The 19,453-nt window shown below is 37.4% G+C and overlaps 1 protein-coding gene across 3 annotated transcripts in view; it reads right to left on the reverse strand.

The window, feature by feature from the left end:
- Positions 1 to 724: 724 nt before the first annotated feature.
- Positions 725 to 19,453, reverse strand: part of pot1 (protection of telomeres 1 homolog) — a 90,617-nt gene continuing 71,888 nt past the window's right edge. For 2 of the 3 annotated variants that reach the window (XM_088645156.1, XM_088645154.1), the window contains exons 11-20: positions 18,515 to 18,687; positions 14,747 to 14,817; positions 13,825 to 13,881; positions 13,065 to 13,221; positions 11,991 to 12,178; positions 10,630 to 10,765; positions 9,470 to 9,552; positions 5,554 to 5,648; positions 4,331 to 4,436; positions 725 to 1,140 (exon numbers count right to left, since the gene is read on the reverse strand). In XM_088645156.1, coding sequence (XP_088501282.1) covers positions 1,031 to 1,140; positions 4,331 to 4,436; positions 5,554 to 5,648; positions 9,470 to 9,552; positions 10,630 to 10,765; positions 11,991 to 12,178; positions 13,065 to 13,221; positions 13,825 to 13,881; positions 14,747 to 14,817; positions 18,515 to 18,687 — 1,176 coding nt within the window. In that variant the 3' untranslated portion in view covers positions 725 to 1,030. The remainder of the gene's footprint in view (positions 1,141 to 4,330; positions 4,437 to 5,553; positions 5,649 to 9,469; positions 9,553 to 10,629; positions 10,766 to 11,990; positions 12,179 to 13,064; positions 13,222 to 13,824; positions 13,882 to 14,746; positions 14,818 to 18,514; positions 18,688 to 19,453) is intronic. The other variant, XM_088645155.1, reaches the window with a different exon arrangement.

Genomic DNA, 19,453 nt, shown 5'->3' on the forward strand with positions numbered 1-19,453 from the left:
AAAACATGTGAAGGAACAAAAGAGACTTTGGAAGTTGTACAAATCTATCCAATAAGATTAATGTAATGCCTACTCTGCAGTCTGTATAATCTAGCCTGTAGGTAGTTTGTGAAACTGAATTTGATCTACCTTGGCAGTTTGCCAGTAAATATTGAATCTCCTGTTGAAAAAGATAAGATAACTCATGTCAATGGAATCAGGAATGTGAAAAAATAAATGTATAATTGAAACCTCTATTCAGATTGAAGGCCATAATAAGAATTTTAAAACAGTATAATATTATGTATAGTATTTGCTCTCTTTGTAGGATATGCAGCATGTTTTTTTTTTACTATTTTTTGCATTATTGGGTGATTTGTACAGAGCAAACCACTAGGTGGCAAGATAGGTCTAAATTCAGATTACAGCTGTGGTTAATGATCCCTTGCTCAAATGCATACTCATTGTACAATGCCTATAATCCCATTACAAAAATCAATCATTCCTAAATGACTTCCATTACCAAGGTACAACCCAGCTGCTCTTAAAATCTTCAGCTGGAGATACAAGCGGCAGAAAATGACAGGCATGGCAACAGGATAGAACTGCCTTTGACCTGTGTAGGAACAGATTTAGTAACTTTTGGGCTTATGCCAAATAAAGTACTTAAGACATCATTAGCTACTTGACTAATGGGAAGGAACTGAGATTCTTTCTTGGCTACTAATAATGGGTCAGAGCGATGAAGGGTTAAAATAGCCATAGTTTACTGTTTAAGTTTGTATTAAACTGTACACGTAACTTAGAAATAACAAACATTGTACATATCCATGCCTTTTTACATTAAAAGAAGTGCTTCACATTTATTTTGCATTTTATTCTGGGAAGATAAATACAGAATTTCAAAGTATCACAATATATATAAAAAAAACATTCTTGTAAAATTTGGCATTTCTTGCAAAACACTGATTCCATATAAAATCTCATTGAAAATAGTATTAAAATGGCCAACAGTCCGGTATATCATCTCTAGCAATATGCTACGAGAGTCCTACAGCTTCTCTGCAACCATAGTGTCAAATATCTGATAATACACACTGCGGTCTTCGTTTTCATCAGTGGTGTATGTGCCGATACAAAACTCCAACCAAGGGAGTTCATCTAGAAGAAAAAAGGAAGCATATACTGTTATAATACATTTACTTCATTGTCTTTATTTTCCTGAAACATTTATCAGTGCAGTTTCATTCCTCAAGTTCAAGTTCAAACCTTGCATGTACAGCCTTTAGTATAATTTATTCACTGGAAACGCACTGTAAAAATGGACACAATAGGTCAGAAGAGCACTTTCTGAATGGTTTTGTAGATTAAATAAGTGATGAAACTAATCTTTTCTAACAGTTCTACAGTGCATGTTTTTTTCTACTAAGAAATGTATTAAAACTTATAAAAGCAACAAGATAAATTATAGATAAATTAAGTCTGATGACCTTATTCAGTAAAATGAAAAGGAAAGTGTGTTATGAATGTATTATTGGAATAACAGGAAATGACAGAAACAAAAAATAGCTACACTTAGTGACAAAAATCCATGTACAGTGCCTTGCGAAAGTATTCGGCCCCCTTGAACTTTTCAACCTTTTGCCACATTTCAGGCTTCTAACATAAAGATATAAATTTTTTATTTGATGTGAAGAATCACCAACAAGTGGGACACAATTTTGAAGTGGAACGAAATCTATTGGATTTTTGAAACTTTTTTAACTAATAAAAAAATGAAAAGTGGGGCGTGCAAAATTATTCGGCCCCCTTGCGTTAATACTTTGTAGAGCCACCTTTTGCTGCGATTACAGCTGCAAGTCGCTTGGGGTATGTCTCTATCAGTTTTGCACATCGAGAGACTGAAATTCTTGCCCATTCTTCCTTGCAAAACAGCTCGAGCTCAGTGAGGTTGGATGGAGAGCGTTTGTGAACAGCAGTTTTCAGCTCTTTCCACAGATTCTCGATTGGATTCAGGTCTGGACTTTGACTTGGCCATTCAAACACCTGGATACGTTTATTTGTGAACCATTCCTTTGTAGATTTTGCTGTATGTTTGGGATCATTGTCTTGTTGGAAGATAAATCTCCGTCCCAGTTTTTATGTGAAGAATCACCAACAAGTGGGACACAATTGTGAAGTGGAACGAAATCTATTGGATTTTTGAAACTTTTTTAACTAATAAAAAAATGAAAAGTGGGGCGTGCAAAATTATTCGGCCCCTTTACTTTCAGTGCAGCAAACTCACTCCAGAAGTTCAGCGAGGATCTCTGAATGATCCAATGTTGTCCTAAATGACTGATGGTGATAAATAGAATCCACCTGTGTGTAATCAAGTCTCTGTATAAATGCACCTGCTCTGTGATAGTCTCAAGGTTCTGTTGAAAGCGCAGAGAGCATCATGAAGACCAAGGAACACACCAGGCAGGTCCGTAATACTGTTGTGGAGAAGTTTAAAGCCGGATTTGGATACAAAAAGATTTCCCAAGCTTCAAACATCCCAAGGAGCACTGTGCAAGCGATCATCTTGAAATGGAAGGAGTATCAGACCACTGCAAATCTACCAAGACCTGGCCGTCCCTCTAAACTTTCAGCTCAGACAAGGAGAAGACTGATCAGAGATGCAGCCAAGAGGCCCATGATCACTCTGGATGAACTGCAGAGAACTACAGCTGAGGTGGGAGAGTCTGTCCATAGGACAACAATCAGTCTTACACTGCACAAATCTGGCCTTTATGGAAGAGTGGCAAGAAGAAAGCCATTTCTCAAAGATATCCATAAAAAGTCTCGTCTAAAGTTTGCCACAAGCCACCTGGGAGACACCCCAAACATGTGGAAGAAGGTGCTCTGGTCAGATGAAACCAAAATCGAACTTTTTGGCCACAATGCAAAACGATATGTTTGGCGTAAAAGCAACACAGCTCATCACCCTCAACACACCATCCCCACTGTCAAACATGGTGGTGGCAGCATCATGGTTTGGGCCTGCTTTTCTTCAGCAGGGACAGGGAAGATGGTTAAAATTGAGGGGAAGATGGATGCAGCCAAATACAGGACCATTCTGGATGAAAACCTGTTGGAGTCTGCAAAAGACCTGAAACTGGGACGGAGATTTATCTTCCAACAAGACAATGATCCCAAACATACAGCAAAATCTACAAAGGAATGGTTCACAAATAAACGTATCCAGGTGTTTGAATGGCCAAGTCAAAGTCCAGACCTGAATCCAATCGAGAATCTGTGGAAAGAGCTGAAAACTGCTGTTCACAAACGCTCTCCATCCAACCTCACTGAGCTCGAGCTGTTTTGCAAGGAAGAATGGGCAAGAATTTCAGTCTCTCGATGTGCAAAACTGATAGAGACATACCCCAAGCGACTTGCAGCTGTAATCGCAGCAAAAGGTGGCTCTACAAAGTATTAACGCAAGGGGGCCGAATAATTTTGCACGCCCCACTTTTCATTTTTTTATTAGTTAAAAAAGTTTCAAAAATCCAATAGATTTCGTTCCACTTCAAAATTGTGTCCCACTTGTTGGTGATTCTTCACATCAAATAAAAAATTTATATCTTTATGTTTGAAGCCTGAAATGTGGCAAAAGGTTGAAAAGTTCAAGGGGGCCGAATACTTTCGCAAGGCACTGTAAATCTGCTACAGGGAAAACAAGATCTGACCAATATTACTAAGGAACTATCAAGAAAAATCACGTGTTGGTTTTAGTCATAAAGGACAAGTTTCAAGACATCTCATTTTAGTGAAAACAAATCTGCTTACTGATGTCTTTTAAGAAACTGTGACATTTGGAGTCCTTCTCTAACTATAAAAGCTTGAGGTCTTTGCTTAGAAAACCAATGTGCAAATATAAACTGTTGAAATTCCAGATCATTGAGAATATACTTATTTATTAAGAATTAGATCATTCTGAAGGGTCTCCCATTCATTAATTTTTATATATACATCCTAATACAATACATATATACTATATAGTTATTTATTCTGATCACCTGATTTCATACAGAAATATGCTCGGCACACTTCATTTGACAAATCTTCTTTATTTGACATCATCTGTATGTGGCTTAAGAATTTCATAACCCTCACTGCAGCCTCAAATATTAAGATGGTACCTCTACCCTTTTGTAATTGAATGATGGATATCCAGAAAGGAAAAGTGCATCCACTGAAATTTAATTCATTTCATTAGTTAATTTCATTTTAATTGATTTTAAAAAATCATTTTTCAGAAAACACTACCTACTGTATACATTTTAAAGCTGTTAATCATATAAGTCCACAAATAGGAAAGACTATTTACCAAAATGTTTTCCTGGTGGGCAAAGTGTAGCCATTGCCATCTGCATTTTCTCTTGCATAGCTCTGTTTACCATTACTTCAACTGGAAGCATCTGAAAAAACTTTTCCTTTAAAAATAAGAAACCAGTCATAAATAGTACGTAACAGAATTCATGATTGGATAAACCACTTATCTTATATTTAATAAAACCATATTTTGTATAAAAAGCAAATTTTCACCTTTTATGCAAAACATTTGGAATACCAACTGTTATGGAATCCAGATCAGCAATGTCATACTGGACAGTCTTGTGTAGTTGCCTAGTTGGTGACAGTGAGTCTACCCAAAACGGCACAACATCCATGCCAAACAGTCTACATATTTTACCCACAGCCATTTGCTTGTTGGTATATCTAAAAATCCTAGTTTTTTATAAGTATTTTATTCAAATTAATTAAACCTACCATACACATGCTCTGAAAATTCTAATCCTACAAGCCAGTAGGTCTATAAAAGGTCTATAAACCAGGTCTATAAAAGATGAATGGACATGAATGGTATCCCACCCAGGCTCTGGCTTGCCGCAAGCCTCTAGAGGATGAAGAGACTATGAACAAACAGATCAATTTGCATCACCTGAATGTAGTTAAATTGTAAACACTTTAATAAACTGACTTTTGAAGGCCCTTGGGTCACCGACAGTCATTAAAAGTTTTTCACAACTTTTCCTATGACCCATAAAATCACAAAGAAAATATTGTGTTTCCTACATGACTGTGACTTTTTTTTTACTTTACAAACACTCTCTCTTTGTGGATTATGTAGTTTAAGAGGTGGTGCTAGAGCACTCTCTTAAATGTCACACATCTTTGGTGTAAGATTAACATGAAGAATTTTAAGGCTGAATGTTTTTGACCATTACAGGTTAACTGTCTGTGATAAGGCGGTTATAGAACTGTGAGGGTGAAGGATTTTGAGAAGAACATTGATTTCACAGAATCCAACACTTGCCCTGGGTAAACAAAAAGTTTAAATTTGCATATATAATTTATTATTTCTATTTCTAATTCAGTGTGCGAATTTTAACAAATTGACTGAGATCATTAGAGTAAATCTGAAATTAAAAAGAATGTTTTTTCGTTTGCCACTTCCAGTCAATATGACTAATTATTTTGCTCTGTCTGTGAAAGTCGATTCAGTTTCTACAGTCCCCTATAAAAATGCCTAAAAAATGTTTTACTCACAGCATCTTCCCAAAGAATTGCATCCAATGAAGCAGTTCCATCATCCAACTCAAACTTCATTAGAAAAACATACTGCAACAGCTCGACTCCTAAAACTGTTTTTAAAAAAGAAATATCAATTTAATAATAGCACCATTTTCTACATTTTCAAAGCCATGAACTTTATATTTAGAACTCCTAACATGTATACTGTATTTCTCAAACTGAAAGGTGCAGTTTAAAACAATTAATTTAAAAACTGTTAACAACAGGCAACACCATCTGTTCATCTTGCCTTGGGAAAAATGTCAAAGTCCTTAAATAGCACCCACTTCATGGAAAAGAGAAAAGTATAGGGAAAATGCAGATGATTATATTTTAGAAATAGTTAAGAGTTCTGAAAACATTCCTCTATTTCATCTTGGTCAGTGTTATAATAATATTAACAACAGTTAATTTAGTTTTGGTTGGCCTTCTGTTTAAAGATTGAATTATAGTTACTAATCTGGTTAGTCAAACAAAACATCAGTGTTGGGTAAAGTTTTCATTATGGTGCAAGATTAGGTGTGAGTTTAGGGTTACAAAACTTTTAGCTAAAGGCAGGCTTTAATTAAGGCAATCTCATCCCTTTTATTCCCAAAATATCTACTATTCAGGGCTAATCCCAAACCTTAGCCATTGCCCAAATGTACCTGAGCAATATCCCTTACTTATAATTTAAGCACTTTGTATTACACTTTTATTATTGTCCATCTTACTCCCACCTTAAAATGGAAACTACTTTGTATGCAACGTGGAGTGGTTTAAAACTAGGCTGAATACTTCCTGAAGGGAAAAAGAGGCAGTTGTGAGAGGACGAATGCGGAGGCTCCGCTGTGAGAGAGCGGGGCCGAAGCATGACAGTGGCGGATGTGAGATGCTAATAGACAGGGCGATGTTAGAAGAGTGTGCCGCCGCAGTGTATGAGTGAACAAAGGCTGACTAGCTGCTGTAGTAGCCCCGTGAGAGGGTGAAAAAGAACGACACTCCCAGAGGAGATTGTGGAGAGGAATAGCCTGCGAGGAAAAGAGTGAGAATGTCAATCTGGGAGGAGACTGATAGAAGAAACGGAGCTTTGAGATCACCGAAAGATTTAAAGGGGCAGCATCCTACTAGGGTGTGAGAGCTGGGCTGTCGGTGTCCACTGTATGAGTGAGTTGTGAGTTAGTGTGTGTGGACCAGAGTGGGCTATGTGGTAGAGGGACCCTCATTCTGGCAATACATTGGTATTGGGGAAGCAAGCGCGGTTTATCTAGCTACACCATCTGGGAGATAGTGCAGTGGTGGCTGGGCACGATGTGAGGTGCGCTGGGAGCTGTAAGTTCACAACCTAGGGGCGTGAGAGTGAGGCGCCAGAGAGGTTGTGAGTGTGTGTTAGAGAGGGATAGTGCGTTGGGTCTCGGCATGGTGTGTAGTGCAGAAGAGACTCGGGGATGTCGGTAGTGTGTGATTGTGTAATGCAACCTGGTGATGTCAAGAGAGGACGTCAGGGCTGGAGGCGGACCTGGGAGTCTGAGGCACTGGTTGTGTATTAGACAGTGGCCTAATGGAGTAGGAGCAGGAAGCTCCAAGCAGTAAGGACAACAGGATGAACTTGGTGAACCTGAGACTCTGAAGGCAAAGGGCCCAGAAATAACGGAATGTGGAGTCATGTATCCTGTTACCCCAATGAGGGGGCCAGTGTGATCACCACTCTCGGAGGAGAGTGCGTGTAAAGAAGAAGAAAAGGAACCCAAAACAGCTTAAAAAGGGGAGTGAAAGGTAAGAATGGGACCCTGACCATGCCCAAGATGGTGTCCATCTCCCGTGACACCACAATATATATCGGGATTTATTTAATTTCATGTAATACATCAGCATGAGTGTTTTTAGTATGTTTAGGAGCACTTTATCATCCACATACAGTAAAAAGGAAATATGTGGCCAATAAAGTACTCCTAAACATACTCTAAGCCTAATCCTGCCCCTATATCCCAATAGTGTGCTTTAATCAACACCCTTACCCTGAGTCTAAAACTGAACTCTGCACTGCTTAGGAAATAAGACTGATCTGCTCAAATGCCACATGCCTGACTCTAAACTAGTTCTATTTCTAAAGTGCATCCTATTCCACCGCCTTTTGCCCAGTAAAAGGAGCTTCCCAACGTCAAGTTTATAGAATGAACACCAGCAATACTGTATATAACCAAACAACAAATTCATATGTACATATGTACAACAGATGATAATATGTAATGGTTAAAAATTTCATTCCATTATTTTGCCATCACACAATGTATTAAATTTGATTCTCGCACTGTGCACTGATAGCAGATGAAATGATAATCCAGACCATATCTTTTTTGTCATGCGAGGACTGCTAGAGTCATAGAGATCTTAGTATTTCTTAACCTCAACAGAAAATTCAGTGTAATCCGTCTTTGAAATTAGTTTTGAAAGTTTTCTCAGAAAGTAAACATAAGCAAAACATGGTTTGACACCTTAAACTATGACCTCATCTACCAGTCCATCCAATTCAGCCATAGGAATGAACCTAGTGGCATCTAAGGATAAAGGCAACCATTGACATTTTGGGAGGAGCGGGCCATGGGGGAATGATAGTGGGATGGTATGAAAGTGTAATATCGACATTGCATTAAGGAATTAATTTTTGTATTTTTATACTCCACTTATCCTGCATATACTGTATAGGACATTTGAAAATAGACACCCGCAAGTGTAAAAAAAAAAAAGCAGAAGAGGACAGAAAAGTTATTTTGCAGCCAGAGTAGACTGCAGTACTGACTATAATGGGCATGTGACAGGAGTTATGCAAAAATAACATCTTTATGTAAATTTGCCTAAACGCAATCTGAAACGTTTATAAAACATATGCATTCCCTGACTCCCCTAACTCTTAATTCTCCAAATTACATCTTTAACTGTAATTCTGTTGCCTGATAATTAAGTATTACATTATGTTCAGCTATAACCCCATTGAACATAAGAAACTAGAGGAGGCATGTAGCTCATCTGGCATTTCCTATTTATTGCCATTAGCTACTCCAGGACCATATGAGCCACTGACTTTAAAATTACTGCAACCACTGGAATTTACAGTGAAGTTGCAAGAAGTCTTGAGAAGATTTGCATTGCTCCTCTTCCCCCACATTTCAAATTAACAATTTCAAAGTAAGCTATACAGAGAAAATGCTCAAACTCGAACTATGCACAACTCCAGAAACCTCTTATCAATATAAGTGCAAGCCAAAGAATACCTGTTAAAGAATGAAGGCAATGGCTATGATTAGAATGAAGTGTTTGTAAATATTATAATAATTTTGCTCTTGCCTTGGACTGAAAATGAAATTGTAGAACTCATTTTGAATTAGATTCTTAGAAATGTTGCAAAGATGTGACTCTGCTAAGCAGGATATCCTGGCTGTTCAACACACAAACTAGGCAACAACAAATTGGGCCTATCCTGACACCACCATTAATGAAGTCGCTAAATCGATACCACTAAGTCTGCGGGGAGTATTCAAGGGAGAGGCATGTCTGGACTCAAACCCCCTCACCTGCCATAAATCAACTGACGGGACCAGAGTGATCAACCATTGAGGGACATGCCACATGAGGACTCGCACTACACCTACTCATGACAATACAACCCATCGCCATGATGATGCAACTTAAACGTTATGTTCTCCAAAATCCTGGCAATTTGACAATGAACTAGTCACATGGTTGCAACCATCACAGTTCAAATTGTTCCAGCTTGTTAGAAAAGTGTAAAGATGAAGATTAGGGAATTGTTTTGATGTTGTTTTACTGTATATTATTAAGTTAGAAAATGTAGGTACCGGTACAGTAAATAGCAGGTTTATAGCTAACATTTTAATTTGAAATTGTACTGTACCTTCTGCAGTATTCTCAGGCTCCCATACCATCTCCTGCTCTAAATACAAGCCTATATTCTTGACACAGGAACAGTGTTTGCACCTAAAACACATTAAGATAAAGCACATTTTAAAAGTGCCTTTTTTATTTTATTTAGTGTCGCATACAATATACAGTACATGTATTCAGTCGAAAAGGTTCCAAATTTACTTTATATCTCAGCAAACAATGGACCAGGCTTTCATAAAACAACAGGAATCACGTGCATATCACTACATTAATTAATTTTAACCATTTTCATTTAAAAGTTTTGATTCTGGAAATTTTGAAACTCCTCACTGGAAAAAGCAGCTCAATTTATTTATAGTAGTTCAGATGGGTAGCTGTGTCAGCATCCGTAGTCTGCAAACGAACAAGTAATAGGTTTATTCCATGCTGAAAAGAGAAGAGAGAAAACACAGTTTCAGCTGTGAAGCCTTCTTCGGGTGTAGTCTTCACACCCGAAGAAGGCTTCACAGCCGAAATGTTGTATTTTTTCTCTTCTCTTTTCAGCATGGAATAAACCTATTACTTGTTCAATTGATTTGTGCCTTTTGTTATTATAATGCGATAGAGCTCCATATTTCTGCAATCCCATATCAGTGGTAATGCATTATTTCACTTGTATTGCATTCCATTTATTGTATTGTATTGTCTACATTGATACTTACATTATAGAAATTGCTTAACTTTATAACTCTGTAAAACTCTGTAGTCTTAAATTATTTTTCTGATATGTTTTAAATGTACTTTAAGAAAATAGCTACAAATAATAACAAAAATTACTTTCTACAAACATGTTATAGATCAGACACCTGTTACATGCATAATACGTGAATAAAACTGATAGGATTCCAAATTACTTTTAATTACAGATACCTATAAAACCATAAATTACTTGTTTAACTTATTTTTAACACACAAATAATGTAAAAACAATCTACAAAATAATTCTCTAGATAACGAAGCATTAATGAAGCTTCATTAATCATTCTATAAAGCATATAGTTATACTACACAATAGATTACGTTTTAATGAAGCTGCAAAGATGATTTATAAATAATATTAAACCTACATTTATGATAAGACAATTGGCTTCCATTATATTCCTGAGAGGATTATCAAAATTAATTACATACCCATAGGACCACTTTTTTCCTTGGATGAGAAATGGAGCAGAAAGATCCAGCAAAGTAATTTGATCTTCAGAGAATTTTATCGGAATTATGCTTTCAAATTTTGTTGAAAGTCTACAGACTTCTTCTAGAGTTGCTCCTAACAATATAATAAGTAATCAATACATCACTCAGGGTGTCTTCACCATTAATCACTGTGCATTCATGGATTTGAGTATTCACTGCTTCAGTGCAAAGAGCACTAACTACTGCATGTAGATGATTGGGTCTAACAATGCCCAAATGTTCCCTTTGGATATCTTCTTGTAATAAAGTTGTGATTTGTAAAACCATTGTGTCTCTTTGTTAAATGATTTGTTGTCGTAGACAAAATTGTTTTTGAAAGGTCTATTTAATTTACATGCCTACAATTAGTTACTGAAAACATACATTCAAGATGTATACATTCAAGGCTTTCTTCTTTGAAGGTTTAGGCTCTAATTTATTTGCAGTGAATGGTATTTAACTAATTAATCTCACCACTTAATTATTGACAAATAAATGTCAGGGTTATAATAATGAAACTATCCAACTTGGTATTACAACATACCAACAGAGACGTAGGATTATAGGGATGTGTTTCAGACAACAGTCACATATTTGAAAAACTAAGGTTGCTGCTGGAAGAGGTGTTAGTGGGGCCAGCAGGGGGCGCTCACCCTGTGGTCCATGTGGGTCCTAATGCCCCAGTATAGTGATGGGGACACTATACTGTAAACAGGCGCCGTCCTTCGGATGAGACGTAAAACCGAGGTCCTGACTCTCTGTGGTCATTAAAAATCCCAGGGCGCTTCTCGAAAAGAGTAGGGGTGTAACCCCGGTGTCCTGGCCAAATTTCCAATTGGCCCTTACCAATCATGGCCTCCTAATACTCCCCCTCTATGAATTGGCTACATTACTCTCTGCTCTCCTCCCCACTGATAGCTGATGTGTGGTGAGCGTTCTGGCGCACTATGGCTGCCGTCGCATCATCCAGGTGGATGCTACACATTGGTGGTGGTGGAGGGGAGTCCCCATTACCTGTAAAGCGCTTTGAGTGGAGTGTCCAGAAAAGCGCTATATAAGTGTAAGCAATTATTATTATTATTATTATTATATTCTCCCTTGCAAGACATGTTTACACAAACTGTGAGTTTTAATGTGAAATGGATGTGGATTTTCTGTGTTTTTCATCATTATTAATGAAATTAGACTTATCTGTATTTTTCTGAAGCATGCTTTTTCTCCCGCAATACACAAAAATCATGTTTGTGAAAAAATAACCACCATGGGATAAAAACATATGGAAGCTTCCCAATTGTTATCTGAAACCTTGTTTTCCTCACCTTGTACCAAGGTTAATAAATGTTCTTCACTCCCAAGTACATTAACAAAGTGAACTGCCACTTTTCTTCCAACATCGGTGCTGGATTCCCACAGAAATGTCTCATACCATGAATCACTGGAGAGGACTGGTAGATTTAAAGCCTCTTGAAACAGACTCCCAATAGTTTCATCATCTGGAATCTCCTGTCTGAAACAGTCATAAAACACCAATGCAGTCTCAATTAAAACTGGCTAGCCAACATTACGTACAGAGGAGGTTTAAATCTCATTTAAAAATAAAACATGCATCAAAAACCCCATAGCACATCTGTTTCAGTGAAGTGCAATAGTAAGGTAATACTGTTTGCAGGAAAAATGTTTTAAATGTTTGAAAATTATGAGTTTCTCCGAAATAAAAGGTATGATACATGGACTAAAAAACAACTCACCCCTCAATTAAAATTAATGAATAAAATGGTTTAAATATCTTGCTAAGTTCTTAGCAAAAAAATTAAATAAAAGATCTCCTTATCAATCCTGACTTGATGAGTTCCAGATGCATGACTTAAAGGCTTTGCACCTCAAGGACAAAATTAAAGGTTGACCCTTTGCTCAGTCTTCTCAAGAAAACTGGGCAATGACTACTGGATGTATCAAAGATTAAATGACATCATTCTAAATCCCTACTCAGAAAGTTAGTTCATTAATATGATAATAAACACAGGATAACTGTCTCATAATTGATAAAAAAAACAAGTGAAACACCTTTATATAATGTCATTTCTGTTAAGTCTTATCAGAAACTTTGCCTCTGCAGCTGTCTTGATTCAAGCCATGCCCATGTTGATTTAATTGATCACAATTTGTTTTACTTTGATTTTTGAGCAGATTGAGTTTTGGGAGGTTAATGTTAACCATGTACTTATACATGGTCTCAATTAGTGTGGTATCTGGAGTTCCATCGGACATGTCATGTGGACATAACTGTAAACAAATCAATATTAAGCAATTACTGTTTTATATCCCCATCTATCTAAGTAAAATAAAACAACTTTTCCAGACTGTTAAAATATTTAGAACACATTTGAACTTACACTCTTTTGCATTTGGGACAGTAAAGTTTTACAGACTGATAGAGCTTGTCTGGTTGATAGGATTTAAGCTTGGCCTTGATATGGAACTTCTGTGGAGGCGTGGAATTCTTTACATTGCTGAGCAGGTCCGACTTCACTGTGTGATGACAGGTGAGTACTGCAAACCCACATATAAAGATAAAAAATAAACTAATCAATGTAAACAATGTAAATGGTTGAAATATCAATTTTTATAAAGCAAGTTCTTTAATGGTATCTCTTGTTGTTGGGGGGGGTTTGCAAAGTGGTTCCCCTGTAGTATAGTTTGAACATTATGCAACACCTCGGGAAAGCCATGTGTCTAAAAACTTTGTTATATATATATATTTGACTGCTTTTACCCAAAGAAAATTATTCACTTTTGCATTCTGGAAGACAAGAATGCCAACATGTAAGTTTTTACTATTTAAGGTGTTATCTCCTTGCAGTCAGGAAATTTTTCATTTGTTCCTGATAATTCTAGAAGTGTCAATGGTTTTGTTAGCTGTCTGGAACAGGAAGGTTTTACTATACAACACCGAATATGAGGGGCTTATAAATTATCTTCAATAATGTTTGTTTTCTTTATCAAATCATCATGAATTTAATTAAATCCAAATGGCAAAGGCTTCCCATTTTTTGGGAAATGTTCTTATATCTCTTCTGCTTCTCTCAACTGTATTTCAGTTGTGTTGTATTACATATATTTATTATGCTATGAACGTTTTGTAGTATTCCATACCTGTTAAAGGGTCTTCCTGATAAGGTGATAACTCAGCATTTAATGAGTTCTCAATGGCTTAAACAACAAAAAAAGAAATTACATAAAAATAGAAGTTTCTCTCCACTTCTACTTGTACATACATCTTTTATCCATCCTTTTTTTAACTGTATTATTCCAAGTGAGGGTCACAGGGGAGCCAGAGCCTATACAGAAAGCAACGGACACAAGGCAGGGTACACCCTGGATAAGACGCCAGTCCATCACAAGGCAGACAGACACAAAACCAGACAGCCACACCCACACACTATGGAGCCAATTTTCCCTAAAGCCAATTAACCTACCAGTAAGTTTTTACACTGTGGAAGGAAGAAGAAGATCACTTTATTAGCCATATACAATTTCTTGCTTTAGGAATTTGTCTTTTTGCATACCCCAGCTTGCTCTCCATGAGACACACAGACAGGGAGAGAGAAGCTTGGGGTCGGCGCGCAGGGTCAGCCATTTATATGGTGCCCCTGGAGTAGTTGGGGTTAAGGGCCTTGCTCAGGGGCCCAATGGAGTTGGATAACTGGAGTACTCAGAGAAAATCCACAAGAACACAGGGAGAACATACAAACTTCACGCAGGTAGCACTCTGTCCAAAATTGAACCCAGGACCTCAGCACTGCCAGGCAGCAATGTTAACCACTGCACCACTGTGTGGCCCCATCCAGTCATTCTCCTCTTCATTCAAGACTACTTTGACCTCCTGTGATTTCTACCAGTTATTTAAAACAACATATCTTAAACCTGTTATTTAATTTCACACTATGGTCCACTAAATTGGGACCTATAAAACATTAGCACCTTGGATACTGGAAAGGAATTTCAAAAGATATGTCCAGCACTGCCATCACTGTCATCAGAACAGCAACATAGAGAACCACATTTGAAAGCTCACCTGAAGCACAACACGCATTTAATAATGTTAAATCATCCATGGTGTCCTCAGGATTAGCAGATTCTAGTGCCCTGACAGAAGCAACAAAGAAGATGCACTTATTTTTTTCAAAAAATAAATTAATACATCACAAAGGTAAAAAAATCTACTTTTGTTGAAGCACATAATTAACAAATCTCTCTCCCATACTGTGTAATATGTTCCCACCAAAACATGTACTTACTTTTTAATCAAATGTTTTCTAAAGAATGAAAGCACATGAACTAGAAAGACAAGAGCAAGAGGTGGTAGCTATGAACAGAAGAATTTACGATATAATATTATGCATCCTCAAGATAGGAGACAAAACAAAACTGACCAAAGAAATTATATATAAAAAAGTCTTACTTCTATTACATGCAAGGTTGTGGAAGCAATTATTAGAATGGAATAAGAAGATAACTTGGAATGGAAAGAACCTATGGAATGGTCATCTTGGATTTATAAAAAGTCTCGCCTTATGAACTTGTTAGAATTCTTTAAATAAGTAACCACAGTAATGGATACATGCAGAGCATATAAACATGGTAAATTTAGATTTTCAGCTGGCTTTTAATAAAGTTCCTCATATCAGATAGAATTGCAAGAAAAAGTTTGTGAACCCGTTGGAATGACCTGGATTTCTGCATTAATTACTCATATAAATATGGTCCTGATCTTCAACTAAGTCACAATAATAGAGAAACACAATCTCCTTAAACTAATAACACACAAACAATTGTACTTCTTCCTGTACTGTAGGTAGTGAACACATCATTTAAACATTCACAGTCTAGGTTGGAAAAAGTATGTGAACCTCTAGGCTAATGACTTCTGTCAAAAGCTAATTGGAGTCAGGTATTCCAAAGACTGGAGGTGTGGGTTGGAGGTGCCCTTCCCTATAAACAAGGCACACAAAAGTTGGTTACTGACAGAGTCTGCTCTTCTCAAGAAAGAGCTTTTCATGTGAACCATGCCCCGATCAAAAGATATATCAGAGGACCTTAGAAGAAGAATTCTAGAGATGCATAAAGCTGGAAAAGACTACAAAAGCATTTCTAAAGGCCTGGGTGTTCATCAATCCACAGTAAGACAAACTGTCTACTATGAAGGAAATTCAGTACTATTGCTATCCTCCCTAGGAGTGGGCGTCCTGCAAAGATCATGGCAAGAGCGCAGCATGCAATCCTGAGGGCGATGAAAAAGAACCCTAGGGTAACAGCAAACCTGCAGAAATATCTTGAACTTGTCAGAAAAACACTGAACATGAATGGTGTTAATGGAACGACACCACGGAGGAAACCACTGCTCTCCCAAAAAAAAAACATTGCTGCACGTCTCAAGTTTGCACAAGACCACCTGGATGTTCCACAGCACTACTAGAACAATGTTCTGTAGACAGATGAGACAAAAGTAGAACTCTTTGGCAGAAATGCACATCGCTATGTTTGGATGGGAAAAAAGCACTGCACGCCAATACCAAAACCTCATCCCAGCTGTGAAGCATGGTGGAGGGAGTATAATGGTGTGGGGCTGCTTTGCTGCCTCAGTGCCTGGATGGCTTGCAATCATTGAGGGACCATGAATTCCAAGTTGTATCAGGAAATTCTACAGCAGAATGTCAGGGCGTCTGTCTGTGATCTAAAACTCAAAATAAGTTGGGTCATGCAACATGATAATGATCCAAAACACAGAAGTAAATCAACAACAAAGTGGTTCAAACAGAAGACATTCCATATTTTAGAATGGCCAGGTCAGAGTCCTGACCTTAATCCCATTGAAATGCTGTGATGTGATCTGAAGCAGGCCGTTCAAGCAAGACATCCTAAAAATATACATGAACTGAAACAGTTTTGTATAGAGGATTGGGCCTAACCGCTGCGCAGGTCTCATCGGCAGCTACAGAAAGCGTTTGGTTGAGGTTATTTATTGCCAACAAAGGAGGTTCCACTAGTTACTAAATATAAGGGTTCATATACTTTTTCCATCAATGATCTTGATTGTTTAAAACATTTGTTTAATAATAATTATTGCTTACACTTATATAGTGCTTTTCTGGACACTCCACTCAAAGCGCTTTTCAGGTAATGGGGACTCCCCTCCAACACCACCAATGTGCAGCATCCAAATGGATGATGCGACGGCAGCCATAGTGCGCCAGAACGCTCATCACACATCAGCTATTAGTGGGGAGGAGAGCAGAGTAATGAAGCCAATTCATAGATGGGGATTATTAGGAGGCCATGATTGGTAAGGGCCAATGGGATATTTGGCCAGGACGCCGGGGTTACACCCCTTCTCTTTTCGAGAAACGCCCTGGGATTTTTAATGACCACAGAGAGTCAGGACCTCGGTTTTACATCTTATCCGAAGGACGCCACCTGTTTACAGTATAGTGTCCCCGTCGCTATCCTGGGGCATTAGGACCCACATGGGCCACAGGGTGAGCGCCCCCTGCTGGCCCTACTAACACCTCTTTCAGCAGCAACCTTAGTTTTTTCCCAGGAGGTCTCCCATCCAGGTACTGACCAGGCTCACACCTGCTTAGCTTCAGTGGGTTGCCAGTTGTGACTTACAGGGTGATATGGCTGCTGGCTATAATAAAAATATGGAAATGTAAAATGTTTTGTGTGTTGTTAGTTAATTAAGACTGTCTTTATATATTATAATTACTTAGATGAAGATCAGATCACATTTTAGTGGCCATTCATGCAGAAATCCATGTAATTCCTAAGGATTCACAAACGTTTTCTCACAACTCTAGATTAAGACAGGCAGGTGAGAAAGCATACATAACGTGGATATTCCAGGCAGAATATAAATGAACCATGAAAAAAACACAAAATAAAGTTGATAAAGTGAGAATTTATCTACAGCTTGATTCTTTTAAACTAATAATGGAAGATGAGCCAATTGTTTTCAATTATTCATGATGAAAAGGGAATCATGCTTTGGGTTTATGTGGGAAAATCTCCAACCCCTGTTGGGCAGAACTGTATCATCCAGTGTAACCATGCCTGTCTGCAACAGTGGCTTCTGTGACCTACAGCATGCCCGTGAGCTTGCAATCCAGTCACTGAAAGCTAGAACTGTAGCCTTAATCAAGGCTTATTTAAGCATTTTGTGACTCCTGTGTGCATTTCAGAACATAAGTGATGGTTAATTGGTCATAGCGGTAAAGGTGAGTTGATCATCATCTAACAACTTCAAACAGAGGGAGGCAGGGAAGCAGAGTGGTGGCAAATTAAATTAAAAATGTATGAATTTAACAAAGCCTACTTAACGTCTTATATCAACAGTCTTGCACTGTAAGAGAAATGCACAAATGTAGCTTCAGGCTTTCTCTATAGGTGTAGATCAACATGTTCAAATGTACTATTATCTCTTGGTGATTCATCACCATATATATCCTTTATAGTATTCAAAACCACAACTTTGAATACAAGGTGAAAAGGTTTTTTCCCCAAAGTGAACGGTTGTACAAGGTTACATAATGTGTCTTTTAAGTTTTGATTAAAACAAATCTGCAAATATTCTCAGTATATATAAAAATATCTCACTTTTCAAGTTCATCCAGAAAAGTCATCCATTATTTCAGTAACAAAATCTTATTATTAATTTTACAGTTTGATGTTTTTCAGAAACAAGCCTATGTAGCATATTAAATGATGTTCTTAGAACTGTAGCCTTGCTGAAAAAAAAAACAAACTGAAAAAAAACCCCAAAATAATGAATCAAACCAAGACTTACTTCTTTAGTTCCTGTACGTCACTGCTGTCCTCCGGTAAGACTTTAATCCCTCTGCCATAAGAAGTTCCTCCATGAAGGTGAAATCCCAGATGACACTCATTTGAAGTTTGTTCTTTTGTTCCTGAAGCCTGTAATTTTGCATGGAGGTTATAAATTCGTAGATACATTCCTGGCTGTAAAAAAAAAACAAACAATTTATATATAATTATATATATGTACACAGTATACAAATGTACAGCACAAAACGTGATGGCTATTATTTCCATTTTCTGTTTCAATTATTTTCTATTGAACTATTCACTATTTTATCATGTATAAATGTTGTTATCATTATTATGTCTCCCCCCTGCAAACCTGAATTGGATGAAGCAGTTAGAAAATGGATGGATAACAATAATGATGAATAACGACAATAGAGAACTCTAGCCAGGATACCAGGTTGACAGTCATGCTCTGAAGAATAGTGCTATGGGATCTTTCATGGCCAAGAAGTCAGGACATTGGTTTATCTGAAGGGCAGCACTGCCTACTGGGCACCATACTGGGGAATTAGTTTAGAAATTCAGGTACAGAGGGAAGAGCTACCTACTAGTCAACCATTGACCTTGCAGAAAAAAGCTGTTTTTTTCTGTGCAATCTCCAGTGTATAGAAAAAAATATATATTTTCTCCAAATGATTCACAAAAAGAGGTTGTTTCTGTCAATATTTAGATTAAACCCAAAGATGTTGTTTCAGTGCACTAAAATAATATTAGACACTTCTCAAGTTGCTTAGCTTGAATGCATTTAAGAACAGAGATACTCAAAATGGAAAATTCAGAAACATTTAAAAAATGCTGATTTACCATAATTTGGTAAAAAAAAACAACTACAGTAACATAATTATTAGCTTAATTGAAACAATAACAGTGAAGATGATAAACTGAAAATCTCTCTACC

The sequence above is a fragment of the Lepisosteus platostomus genome, chromosome 9 (assembly GCF_059453375.1).
Source record: "Lepisosteus platostomus isolate fLepPlt1 chromosome 9, fLepPlt1.hap1, whole genome shotgun sequence".
Classification (NCBI taxonomy): Eukaryota; Metazoa; Chordata; class Actinopteri; order Semionotiformes; family Lepisosteidae; genus Lepisosteus; species Lepisosteus platostomus.